The 12,963-nt window shown below is 41.3% G+C and overlaps 1 protein-coding gene across 1 annotated transcript; it reads left to right on the plus strand.

Annotated features, from left to right (window-relative positions):
• Positions 1-12,182, plus strand: CD164 (CD164 molecule). Its single transcript, XM_014263706.2, has 6 exons — positions 1-209; positions 2,694-2,771; positions 4,665-4,739; positions 6,765-6,917; positions 8,007-8,087; positions 9,050-12,182. Exons 1-6 carry the CDS (start codon positions 107-109, stop codon positions 9,208-9,210), a joined length of 651 nt encoding a protein of 216 aa, XP_014119181.1. The 5' UTR covers positions 1-106; the 3' UTR covers positions 9,211-12,182.
• Positions 12,183-12,963: the final 781 nt, after the last annotated feature.

Below are 12,963 nucleotides of genomic sequence, written 5' to 3' on the forward strand. Positions count from 1 at the left end.
CCCGTGACGTGAGGCGCCGCGGGGCGGGCGGCGGCAGCGGAGCGAGGCAGGGAAGCGCCGAGCAGCAGCGGGAGCAGCAGCCCTCTCGTTTCACCGTATCGCCACCATGAGTCGGACCCTTAGGACACTTACGTTCCCCCTCGTCGTCGTTTCCGTGGCGTGCTGCCTTTGCGGGCTGGCCGCGATCGCAGAGGCGAGTGGCGACTACGGTGAGTGATTCGCGCCCTCCCCCCACCTTTCCTCCGGGAGCTGCTGACGGGGCAGCCCCGCCCCATGCCCGGCGCTGTGGGGAGCGAGGCGGGCTCCGCGCACCGAGCCCCGCCGGGGCTGTATCTCTGCCGGGAGCCCCGGGAGCCTCCGGAGCCGCCCTGCTTCCTGGGCGCTGCGGGGCCGCTGTCCTGTTTGTACTCGTCCGGGACCCGTTACCCCCGGGGACCTTGGAGGGTGCCAGGGAATTGTGCGCGGCTGCTTCTTGCACCCTTGGAACGGGTCTGGGAGCGGCGGGTGCCTCGATTCAGCCCTATCGTTCTGTCCCTGCTGCCGCGTGTTCCTTATCCCGGTGTGAGCCCCGTTACTCGCCCCGTGAGTTTGCCCCCAGTCTCCCACAGCTCGGGCCCTGTGGGCTGTTTGCCAGAGTGTTTGCGGGGCCTAGAACCTCGAAATAGAGCCCCAAGTCAAGGAGACAGCAACAAAAAATAACAAAAAGTTGTCTGGAAGTGCTTCAGTGTTCCCTGGCCGCGTTCCGTAGTGGCGCTGGGTGCAGCCGAGGGTGACGCTGCCCGTTCACCGCTGCTGCAGCCCGCAGGGATCCCCTGTCCAGCCGTGCCCCGCCGGCGGGATGCGGGACAGCCTGCGGGAGCCTGCGCCGCTCCCGGGCTGCTCCGCCAGGGGTTAACACGCCGCTCCTCTGCGACGGGAGAGGGCGCTGTTGGGCCGGCAGGACAGACCCCTCCAGTGGTTCCTGGTTTCCTCCTCGAGTGTAAGGGGAGTATCCGAATTTATGCTGTGCGAGAGCCAGTACAGCGGGTTTATCTTGGGAGCGAACGTCAGCTGAAAAGCTGAGTTCGTGGTATCAGAGTATTTTTTTTTCTTTTTTTTTTTGGTCACTGAAGAACAGGCGTCTGCTGGTGGGGAGAGCTGGGGAATTTGCTGTTATCCCATGTAAAAGACCCCACCAGAGTCTTTCACAGCAGGAGGTGTCATTGGGACAATGAGACCCTGCTGCAGATTCTGATTTTAATTGATAAAAACATCTGATGATCTGAGTCTGATCCTCCCCTATGTTTGTCTGGGAAGGCTGTGTTGGAGCTAAATTAGAAGTCCTAGTGTACCTGGTGTAAGTTGGCTCTACTGGCTGTCTTCCTATCTTAACAGATGTACTGTGCTAAATTTTCCACATACCAGTGAGAAATCTACAAAAGTGAAGATTGTTCATTTGTCAGAGGCTGTTGTGTGTGCTGTGGTCATTCCTCAGATGTATACCCACCATAATTGACTGACTTTTTTCCCCTTGAAATCTGTTATCGAGAAACAGTCATAAAGCTCTTGAAGTGCTTTGAGTGCTGCCTTCCTGAAGGGAATAGGGCAGCTGTTGCACACCTCACTCATGCAAACCCACAAAGATCTTTTCATCTCTTCTTGTGTGAAAGGGAAGAAATAGTGCCAGCCTTTCTGACCTGATCCTACCATAACCAAGAGAAAGGCTGTGTGGATTCAGGCTTGCTTTGGATTGTCAGAATACTGAAGTTAGTTCATTTGTAGTTGTTACTTGAGAGGTAAATGAGCGTGCTGACTGCCAAAGATCTGTGGATAGCAACGTTCCTTTCATGGGGAAAAGTGAAAGGTCACCCCAAGGTGCCTGGAGTGGGTGGATGTAATGTGAAATGTGCTGAAGAACATGCAACAGAAGGAGTTGTGGGTTGTATGTGGGCTTGCTGAGTATGATGGCTGTATGAGTAAGTCTCAATTAAAACTAATGTGGTAAAACTAATGTGTAGATGGAGGGAAGATCTTACTTGATTCACTAACTTGAGTTAGTGGATGTGTTGTCATTGTGGTTTTAAGGTAACAATGTTTGACTGAGATTGATGTAAAAAAGCAGCTGGACTGGTTAGATTTCTGGCTTCTGCCGTGATCAAAATACGAACAGATGGAGTTTTTTTTCTACTCTCCTTTTCATGCATGTGTACATTAATTTCTTCAGGTTCTTGTCTTTATTTCCCATACTTTGATTGCTTTCTACTGTAGCACTATTTATAGCTGGCTGCATTACCTAAAAGAAAAATGTAATCAAAAGGAAACAAGCACTTACCATCTGAAGCTTCAATTAACTGCAAAATTAATTTACTGGACTTCAGTATCTTCGCTAGAGTAGTGTATGCTCCATTATCTGAGTTTACCATAGTTAGAGGTTGCATAAGGCAAAATCATGTTGTACATATGGGGTCTGGTTTGAGAGTATCAGCAGTATCTGGAGGGAAATGCATTTATTTCTTGTCAAAAGCATTCATAAGCTGTAGCTTTCTTTAAATTGTACTTTGCTCACTGAAGAGGATTGCGCCTTAACCTGAGAGATGTACATGTGGGCGGGTACAGATCTCAGGTTATCTTCTGTGGGTGAAGTTGCTCTTTTGACAGTGTTCTAATCAATGTGGGTTTCTTGTTTTGTTTTGTTTGTTTGTTTTGTTTTCTAGACATCTGTGGAAACATTTCTGACTGCAATTCCTGTATTAATAAGACAAATTTAGGCTGCCTGTGGATCAAATGTGAAGGTAAGGAGGACTGTGCTGTGCAGATCCTCACTTTGCCATTGTTAAGGAAACTTCCATGTCTGACCCTTCAGTCACATTCATATCTCCAGAGACTTCCACTGCCAGAACTGAGGGCCCTTTGCCGTGGGTGGCTCCAGTGACCCGACGGGTGCCCAGCTTAGCTCCCTTCACACCCAGTCAGACCAGGTTTCCTCACTGGTTCAGCCCCGGGTTTCCCATTACAGAGTCTCAAATGTCTTGTTTTATAAAACAAATTATTCCTAGTGCAGTAACACAAAAACAGCTCGAGCAGGTGCCTCCAAGAAGGACCCCCAATGGAGGAGTCCATGGGCTTTTATACCCTCCCAGTCTGTGGACCAAAGCTGAGGATCATCAGCCCCTGCCATGTCTCTGTGTCCAGTCACCTGACTGGACTACAGGTCCCCATGTCCTTGGTTATGTAAAGGATCTGCAGATCCCAGCCTTTTGCCTCTCTTGCCCCACAGAGCTCAATCTGCAGCTCTCACTGCAGCTGTTCACTGAGCTGCCTGCACTGAATGGGTTCCTCAACACCGTGCAGAGCCTTACACCCAGCTAGACCTGCTTCATTTACACTGATGTTGATTACAACCTAAAGGAGCATTAACACAAGTCTGACCTGTCTGTAACACAAGTCATTCATCTGTCTTCATCTGAGAAGCTGAGATGCTTAACATGTTCAAAATACTCCCAAATTTTTAAGGCTTCTGATTTAAACCTGTGCTGTTGATAAGTTTATGTTTTCCAGGTGGTTCAGAATGTTTTTAGGACAAACAAGTCACTTGTGTTTGCTGTTAGGGAGCCACAAGTGGATTCTGTGATGCAGGCATGGCTCTGTGCTTCACCTGGTGGTCACAACTGCTGCTCCTGAACTGAAGTACAGTTAGGGAGAGGAATTCATTAAATAAGAGTAGTTAATAGCAGTGTTCATAAAACTTAGAAATGCGCCCCACTGAAGGGAGCATGACAGAGGCAGAGAAGCATTAGCTGGTCTCAGAGCCTTGTTTTTCCCATTGTAGGTGAATTGGATGTAACTGCATTTAGGTGACCTCTGGTACTCAGTCCTGGAGAAGATGAGGTTGCTGTTGACAAAATCATACAAAGGTTACATAAGCAGTCCTCAGGTGGATTATTAGTACATCTTATGTGAGGTAGAAACACAATGGCTTGACTGCAGTAATGATTTTTGTAGCACTTGATTGTAGGTGACCAAGAAGGATTATATATGAAGGCTGGGTTGTTTTGGAACTAATGAAATCAATTTTGGATTCAGCTTGCCCTTCAAGAAGTTTCTAGTTTTTCTATTTTTCTAGTTCTGCATGTGGTGTTGGACCACCAGGCACATCCTGCAAAAGCCCAAGAGATCTGTGTAATTTTTTTGAGGGAGAACTATGTGCAGGCAGAGAATAAGAAACTGATGTCTTCAACAATTTCAAGGTCAAGGACCATTTTGAAAAGCTGAAACAAAATTTTGCTTGGATGTAGAATTTTTCAAGACAGTAAGATTTTTTTTTATGATGCTACCATAGACATGCAAAATGTTTGACTTATAAAATGCCACAAAATAGTAGAAACACTGTTTGATTTTATCACCTATAAAGAAAAAACATCAAGCTATACTGCTACATCAAAAGGTATGATAAATACTGCCCAAATGCTCAGTGAGGGAGTAACTAGTGAAAGAAAGCACTAAAACTTCTTGTATTATTAATATAATGCTGAAGTCCTGTATATTAAAGTGGCTTTAATGTTATCTTGGCTAGCAGATGGTGTTTAGTTTGGTCCTATGAACAGCTTATTACTATTTAGGAACAATGTCTCAAGCACCTTAGACTTCAGCTACTGTATAATATCTTGTCTCTTCTTTTCTGACAGATAAAAAACCCGTATGTCACAATGAAACAGCAAAATCTAAGCCTGAAGAATGTAAAACTGAAACACAGTGTTCACGTAAGTGTTTAGATACTCAGTTTTCACGTGGTTTAATGTGAAGCAGTTGTGTTTAGAGCTCCTTTGTCTGTTGGCCTTTTGTTGAGATGCCTTCTACAATTTATATAAGCACGTACAAGTATGTAAATAAGAACTTTGCTTCCTGCTTAAAGGTATGATATGTGATACTAAAATATACAACTCCATTGTGCATTCAGTTAAATGCTTTCTCTTGCTGTTTCAGGAAGCCTGATATGTTTCATTTAACACATCTGGCTACTGCCTTGGTTTCTTACATTAAAGTAGGTGTTTCCTGTTAGATACAGCACATCCCAAGGAATTTGTCAGTGTCTTCAAGGCAGTAAGCTGCATATTGAACAAAAAAAGTAACCTGCTAAGTCATCTGAGACACAGTAAATAGGAAGAGCTTATGAACCTTCCAGTTTTAATTAACTAGCTCAAATCTTCATGCAGTTCTGAAATACAGGATATAGAACTGCCTAAGATAAATCCTTTATGCTAGGAATGTGCTCAGTTGCGTATCTACTTCAGACTTTTGTGCTTGTTGTGCAAAGCAGTTTTGCAGGATATGTATAATTTAGATAAGATCTTGAATTTCACTTTTGTGAAGCCGCCCCCCCCCCCCCATTTCAGTTTTTCTAAATTCTGTTAAGAAATGAACTTTACAACAGGATTTTCTGGCTTTAAGATTTAGAACAGCAAATGAAAACACTGAATAATCTTGCCTAGGTGAATTAAACAGTTCTGTTAAAGAGACTGGCTGACACCAACAGAGATGAATTTTCCATGCTGCTTTGGGCTATCTTGTGGTGGTGACAGCCAGTCAGAAATAATTCCTTTTGGCTTGGACTTGTGTGTTGTTTCTAAAATTGTAACAATCACCTCTTGATCAGGAGTGCTGAAAGAACTGGTTTTTAGTGCTTTCCAAAGACCGCATGCTGTTATAATGCCTTGTTATAATGTATCTGAGGAGAAATGTTTCTGCAGTCTGTTCTGTTAAACTTGTGCTGACATTATCCAGTTGTGTTTAACTTCTGCAAATTCAAGGAAATAAATTTTCAATAATTGGAAACAAATAGGGGACTAAGTAGGTGTGAGAGAAATCTGTATACCTTTTTGAATCGCAGTTGTTTTGGCTCAACACTGCCTCAAGGGATTGACACGGGAAGAACATTGGCAGCCTTTTAGGTGGCCTTGAACTACCTAGATGAAAGTGGGAGCCAAGAGAATGTAGATTCTGATGTATCCAACTTATCTCTGTAGAAACAGTCACCTCTGATTTCCCACCCTGATGAATTATGCTCAAGATATAAATAACCACACTAGAATGAGCCTGAGCATTAAAAACTTCTGGGCATCATGCTTTTTCAGCAGGAGGCTTGCTGATGTATCAGTTTAGATAAGCTGTCTATGTGTGATCAACCCACTACAGCTGGTAACATAGTAAGTTGCAGGAGGCTTCTCAGTTCTGTGTTTTGTGGGTTGTGAGGGGTTTTTTTTGGTATAATGTGTACTGAAGATGACAGCACCTACATCCAACAACAACTCTCAGAACAGGAACTGTAGCTAAACTTTCAGATTCTTGATTGGTTTTCACTCCATTCTGATTCAGTTATCTAACTAACGCTTATTTATTGTTGAACTTGATAGCTCAGGTTCAGTCTCAGTTGCAGTGAGTTTGAGAAGCAGTACTCTATACCTAGTTTCCTGTGTAAAGCATGTGCAGTTTCTGCTTGGACAGTAGGGTTCTTCTCGCTCAGGTTTGCTTTGAGGAATCTTGAGTTGCCAGTTGAACGCTGGCTTGATTGGGCTGCCTGTGACAAGATTTTTCATGTAGTCACTCATGCAACTTTTGATGTTAGTATGGTGGATTGAAAAGCTCTGTAATTTCAAACTAAAACTACAGTAGAACTCAGTGCTGTATGAAATTCCTAAAGCTATGCCTGCTGATTTTGTTTTGTTGGGTTGTTTTTTAGTTCAATACCAGCATTAACATCTCTAATGTAACTCTTCATTTTTTCTTAGCTGCCACAGTTTCTCCTCCTAGCAATGTTACTACGGCATCTTCCAATGTCACTGTAACACCCACCAATGCCACCACTGCCTCTTCCAATGCAACCACAGCGTCTTCCAATGCTACCACAGCCAGTTCTGCCACCACAGCTCCTACTCCTATAGGTAATACAGTAGCACTGAACTCAGAATAGCAGGAAACTAGGAACTGGTGAATAACATGAGGGAATGGGGCTTCTTCCAAAGTTCACTGTAGTAGCTTGGCTGCTAAAAATCTGGTGTGCAGAATGCATAAATGGTTCCAAGGTTTGGAAGAAATGGATTTTAGAAAACTCTTAGTAATGTTGGTGGAAAGTATTTTCTGTGTTAGAAGTTGGTGCAGTGGTAATTGAATTAGTAATTGCCGCTAATCATGAATTCTTAAGAGTTTGGTTTTTTGGGTTTTTTCAAAAATTTTTCTGCCATCTCTACAATTAAAGTATTTTTTAAAAAAATAACCTAATCTTTAAAAACTTGCTGATTAAGGGAGGTGGGAGGTAACAAGTTGGTACTTGATTAGGCTCAGAACATCCTAATGTACAGTAGGGTGATGTTTAGCTTTGAGTAAACCCACAAATGTTGACACTTGTCCCAGGCTCAGAGTGGAATACTGATGAATTTTTAGTAATACTAATCTTTAGGGGTGGGGAAGAGGCCATAGACCCAGATTATGTAGGTTAATAATGGAAGTTTTTAGGAGACAGTTTTGTTTTAGGTGAGTGATTTTATTCCAATGATGGCATTCTTTGAGGTCAGGAGAAGAAAGAGTGTGTCTCCTGTCTAGTTGTATTACATTAAATAGTTTTTAGTACAAGTAATACTAACTGGTTCTACTGACAGTTTAATTAAAGTCCTTTGCCTTGATGCAAGATTCTCAGTTTGTCTTGAAGCAGAACTCTTGATTCTTGTTCAAATACCAGCATTTATATGAATGCTTGAAAGAAAAGTCATTTTGTCTGAACAAAGAATCACTGATCTGCGGAGAACCTTGAAATATTTGGATAACAATAGTACGCAAGTCTGAAAATAATCCTTGTTGCAGAAACTTGGCTTAATGCCATGCAGCTCACCACCTAAATTGTGTGGGATACAGACTGAGGGCAAAGCTTATCCTTGTTAAAGCAAAACAGGAGAAATCATTTGTATAGGAACTCCAGTGCTTGCAGACTTTTCTTTGGAGCTTATGGTGTATACATACTGTCTTCTCTCAAACAGCCAACGTCACCAATGCAACTACTCATGCTCCTCAGCCTAAACCTACCGTTACTTCAGCTACCATGACACCCACTACTGCAGGTAACTGCTACAACTGTCATAATTAAAGCATAAATTACTTAGCTCTTTTAAAGCAAGACTGATTTCTATCTTGAAAGACTTACCAAGTGACAATATTAAAGTAGCGTTGGCGTATCTGGTGTTGTCACTTCTAACTTTATGGCAAGTCTAATTTTGTTAGGGTGGTGTATGCAAGTAGCAAGGTTAGCCTGAGAAACAGAGCTAATTGGTGAGATAGAGAAAGTCAGTAACATGTTGGTCAAATGAGATCAGCTGGATGATTTTAATAGTGTGGTTGGAAGTCCCTTGTTAACTCCCTTGTCTCTGGGAGGTGGTATTTTTTTTTTGCACCATAATAATGCTTTTATTTTGTTTTTGTTAAATGATATTGTGCTACAGTGATGGGAATAAGCTGAAGTTTTTTATTTCCAAGTCAGTCCTAAACATGCCATTTCATGAAAAGCTCTCACAAAGTAGAACTCTTTAAAACAACCCATCAGCGGATGGCTGTTATTTCCAGACTTGTATTTGTGTTTCAGCTGTTTTTTTAAGCATAACTCTTGGGTCCAGTAGATGGAAGATAACAATTTATGTTAAATTTAAGCGAGAAAAAAATGGAACATGGAGCAGCGACTGGAAAATATGCCTTGAATGTGGGCATATCAATAATGTGCTTTATGTAAAGGAGAAAGGCTTTGTCTTTTTGAAATACAAGTAAAGTCCAGCTGGGTATTGCTCAGTTTTGAGGTCCAGAGCAGTTTGTCTATAAATAGTTCTAGCCTTGTGCAAACAACATTTAATCAGAATTTCAGTACCACTAATCTAAATACTGATGCTGTAATGTCTTCACTTTTGATTTTTTTTTGTTTTCTTATTGGTGTTTTGATGTTTTGAGTAATCCTAATACAAAGAATCGAGCACTAAAATCTGTAAAACTGTTGGGGGCATTGTGCACTTACAGTTTCTAATTTGGTGTTTAACAGGTTCAGATACTACTGTGGCTCCTGTACCTGTTCCACGCAAATCTACATTTGATGCTGCAAGTTTCATAGGTGGAATTGTCCTTGTTCTGGGTCTGCAGGCTGTTATTTTCTTTCTGTACAAATTCTGCAGATCTAAAGACCGAAATTACCACACGCTTTAGGACCTGCCCCTTGGTAATGGACTAGTAGCCCAACACCTGTAGTTCACTGAACCAAAATATTTTCTGTTGCTCGTGGAAGACAGCAGTTCATAATATCCTTTAAATCTCTAAAAGAAGACTTTAAATGAATATTTTTGCAACATTATAGTTGGCAAGAAGTGATATGAATCTCTTCAACAGGATTATTTGCAATATGCTGCATGGGTTCTAATGGCTGTTTTATTTTCCTTTAGTGGCTGCTGATGTGGGACTTTTCTTGATATGCCAAATGTAGAATGTTTAGAGATTCTTATTCAGTGGCAACACTGTCCAGTAGACAATCGTAAAATTACTTTTTCTGAAGGCTAATTGAAACAACATCTGATACAGTATCCCTTCAGTTTTGTTAAGATGTGAATTACTGGTGACTGATTTCAGGGAGTGAAATACCATTTATAGTAGCTTATGGCTCTTACAGTGTGTTGCTAGAAAGATGGACAAAAATGTAGAATTAGACAATGTCTTAACAGAATAACATAACCTTTTTTTTTTTTTAAACACAAGAATAAAAGTTGCCTCATAAAATACTTCATTCCAAACAGAATTCCTATGCCATTTCCAATTAATGTTGAGGGTGGATGTAGGAATAATCCTTCTAATGGGGAAATAAATATTAGTGCCTTAAAAGACTAAATTTCAGTAGGCTGTAAACATGTCCCAGCTATCTCAAAGCTAAATAGAACTTTTAAGTATTTGCTTTACATAGGAATATAGAATATATGTGACTTGAGCATTCCAGTTAAAAAAAAAATCCCTAGAATAACTGTCCCTTAGTGATTTTGTTTTAGAGTGAGGAGTATGGTGCAGCGATGTTCAGGCACAAACAGAAGCTTTGACTTGTTTACCTTTTGTTCTGGCCTACAAAGATCAACCATAAAACTAATGCTATAATTCAGTTCACTCCCTGTATAAAAAGGCAACAGCTCACATTTATACTTGAAATCCTGATGTTTGGGAAATCCTGATGTTTTTGTTATTCAAATGGTTCTTAAAACTTGTTGCAATTCATTTCAGAAGCTTGGGTTGTTTTTTTCTTTATTACTCTCCTGTATGTCTGCTTGCTGAAGGAGCAATTAAGGGTCATTTGGAGGATCTCCTGATTTGATCCTAGTCAGGATAGCTGTAATCCTGGGACTGACAGCTACATCTTTTTTCTTTCCCTTCTCCCCTTCCTGGCTTCAGGTTTGTGTCACCTTGCAGTGAACTGGTTAAGGAAATCTATTCAGCCAAATAGTTTAGGCTAGTTTTTTGTTGTGTTTTGTTTTTTTTTTTTTTTGTTTTTTTTTTTTTTGCCTTTGGCTGGATCAGCCACATGATCTGAGTATCAAAGGTACGTCATCTCCAATGAGGACTGACTTGAGTACCTGTGAAAATAAATCCACAGGAAAAACGGAAGTAGAGATAAAATCAAATGGTGTGGGTAGCACATAATGCATAGCTTCTGATGATATCCCCTGATCATCAGTTTTGGGATGATCTGTAGTACTGTCTTACTAGCTCTGACTTGACTGGAAATTGGCACTCAAGACAAAAATAGCATTGATAGCAGATAATAGTCATGGCAGTGGGACTTGAATTACAAAGCAAATTAAGTGCATTTCAGTTGGAATCTTGAAGTGTATAGTGTTGCTTTCTTGTGTTCTTTTAGTTTGAATGGCATTGTTTCTATTGTGCTGCATAGAAAACTCAAATTGCTACACAGTGCAGAGATTACTCACCAGTACTGTATCTTTGAGTTCATTAGCTTTTGGTTTTCTAAACAAAACTAAGACAATCAGCTCAGGTTTATGAAAACAGCAGTGAGCAGCCAGTTTTCAGCAACGGTATGTGGATGAGTTAGGCGGTATATCGTTGGCCTTATTGTGAAATCACTTAAATCTGTCCTTTCCCTATCTAAGAACTATTTTGCTACATTTGTTAAAAAAAAAAAAATCCATGAGCTTGTATTCTGTGCTTTGAAGTGAACAAAATACTCAATTGAAATATGACAGTTTGCCTTCAGCTCAGCAAAGCAAACTGTATGTAGTATACAATTTTTGGCCTCAAAAGGCTCTTTTGGGAAACTTGCAGAAAAGTCTTACAGAACACTTCATAGCATGGAGAACATTGCCACAGAAAAATCTCTCTGTAAAATATTGCTGAAATGCTTATTCATGAGCTTTGCTTATCCTGATTTAGGTTGCCGATAAAATATGTTGGTAAAACAAACTAAAAATAATGTTTAAAGTGCCTTAAAATTGCTTACTTGTTTGCCTCAAATTTTGTTTAAAAGGATAGAAGGAATACCTTGCCTTAGTTACTAAATCTGTTGTGGTGCCAGCAATTGCTATTTTCCAAGACTTTAGGAAACCCAGGATCTCTGGCATGTAAAAATGCCTATCTGAAGAACTCAAGTTTGTGCTGTGTCAATTTAGTCACGTTCTGGAAGGCCTGCACTACACACCTCTTGCTCATTAGCCTTGCCAGCAAGGTGTAATTCCACAGTTCAGAGTTATGGCTTGAATTGTTTCCCTTTTAGTTGTTTGGGGGGAGGGGAGGCTGGGTTATACATCTTCACCATATGCTTGGCTGCCTCACTGTCAAAAGTAATTACTCCTTTGTGACATGCAGTATCAGCTGATCTGTGCTGTGTACTAGCAAAAAACCTGAAGTAACAACTTGCAGTTTTTCTTGGCCTTGTGTTTTGAAGTGGAAGGTAGCTCATAGATCTGTAGTTGTACTTGCCCCTAAATCAGTTTTAGGCACTGAATCGTAGTGACTCTTCAAGTTATCTGGCTTTTTCTTGAAGCCAACTTGTGCAAATACCAAGCTGTTACCTTACGAATGTTCTCTGCAAGTGTTGCTGTTAAAGTTTGTATTTATCTTCAGTGGAAGAAAACTGAAGAAGTTGTAATCACAAAACCAAATTGATAAATAAAATCTGTTGAATGGAATTTTACTTGTGAACTTTCTTTAATGTGAGCAAGCCCCAAGCAGAATGTCTGCTTGCTGACTTGGAGGTGAGCTGTTTCCCATGGGAATTGAGAAATATTAAGGGAAAGACGAATAATGCAAGGTTTGAAGAGTTAGTTCCCCTAAAAACAGTATTAACTTTGTATTTAACAAAACCAATTCAGATTTAGAATTATCTCAAGAAGAATTTTCATTCAGGTCATATTTTTCCATGTTAGCTTAACTCTTGTTTTCCACTTAAAGCAAAAGAGGAGCAAAGTATGCATTAAGTGTTAACACTTGTAACAACCTGTGAGACTTAATACTCCTTTTTCTAAGCAAAGTTTGTAATACTGGATGTCAGGTGGAAGAGGGGCTGCTGTCTGTGTTTGCACAGAGGCTGTTAGAACTTTCATGAAAAAGGTATTGCTCTGAGCCTTTTCTGATTGCAAAGAACCATGGAGTGGTTGCGATTGGCAGGGACTTTGGGGATCATCTAGTTTCAACTCCTCTGCCCTGGGCAGGAGCACCTTCCACTAGTCCAGGTTGCTCCAAGGCCAGGTTGGATGGAGCTTTAGCATTACCAGGGATGTGATATCTGCAGCTGCTCTAGACTCACTCCTGCAGGTCTTGACAGATGCAGTGCTTGAGGTGGGTTCACAGGAGCTGGGTGGAGAGCAAGAATCACCTTCCATGACCTGCTGATCACACTTCTCTTGATGCACCCCAGTACATGGTTGTTCTGGGTTGTGAGTGCACATTGCCAGCTCAGGTTGGGCTTCT

The sequence above is a fragment of the Pseudopodoces humilis genome, chromosome 3 (assembly GCF_049639895.1).
Source record: "Pseudopodoces humilis isolate 2021_Gansu_Grassland_sample_001 chromosome 3, ASM4963989v1, whole genome shotgun sequence".
NCBI classification, from domain to species: domain Eukaryota; kingdom Metazoa; phylum Chordata; class Aves; order Passeriformes; family Paridae; genus Pseudopodoces; species Pseudopodoces humilis.

Coding starts and splice junctions, on each gene's coding strand:
- CD164 (XM_014263706.2), top strand. CDS start 107: ATGAGTCGGACCCTTAGGACACTTACGTTCCCCCTCGTCGTCGTTTCC. Junction 210..2,693: donor AGAGGCGAGTGGCGACTACG/GTGAGTGATTCG, acceptor TTTGTTTTCTAG/ACATCTGTGGAAACATTTCT. Junction 8,088..9,049: donor CATGACACCCACTACTGCAG/GTAACTGCTACA, acceptor GGTGTTTAACAG/GTTCAGATACTACTGTGGCT.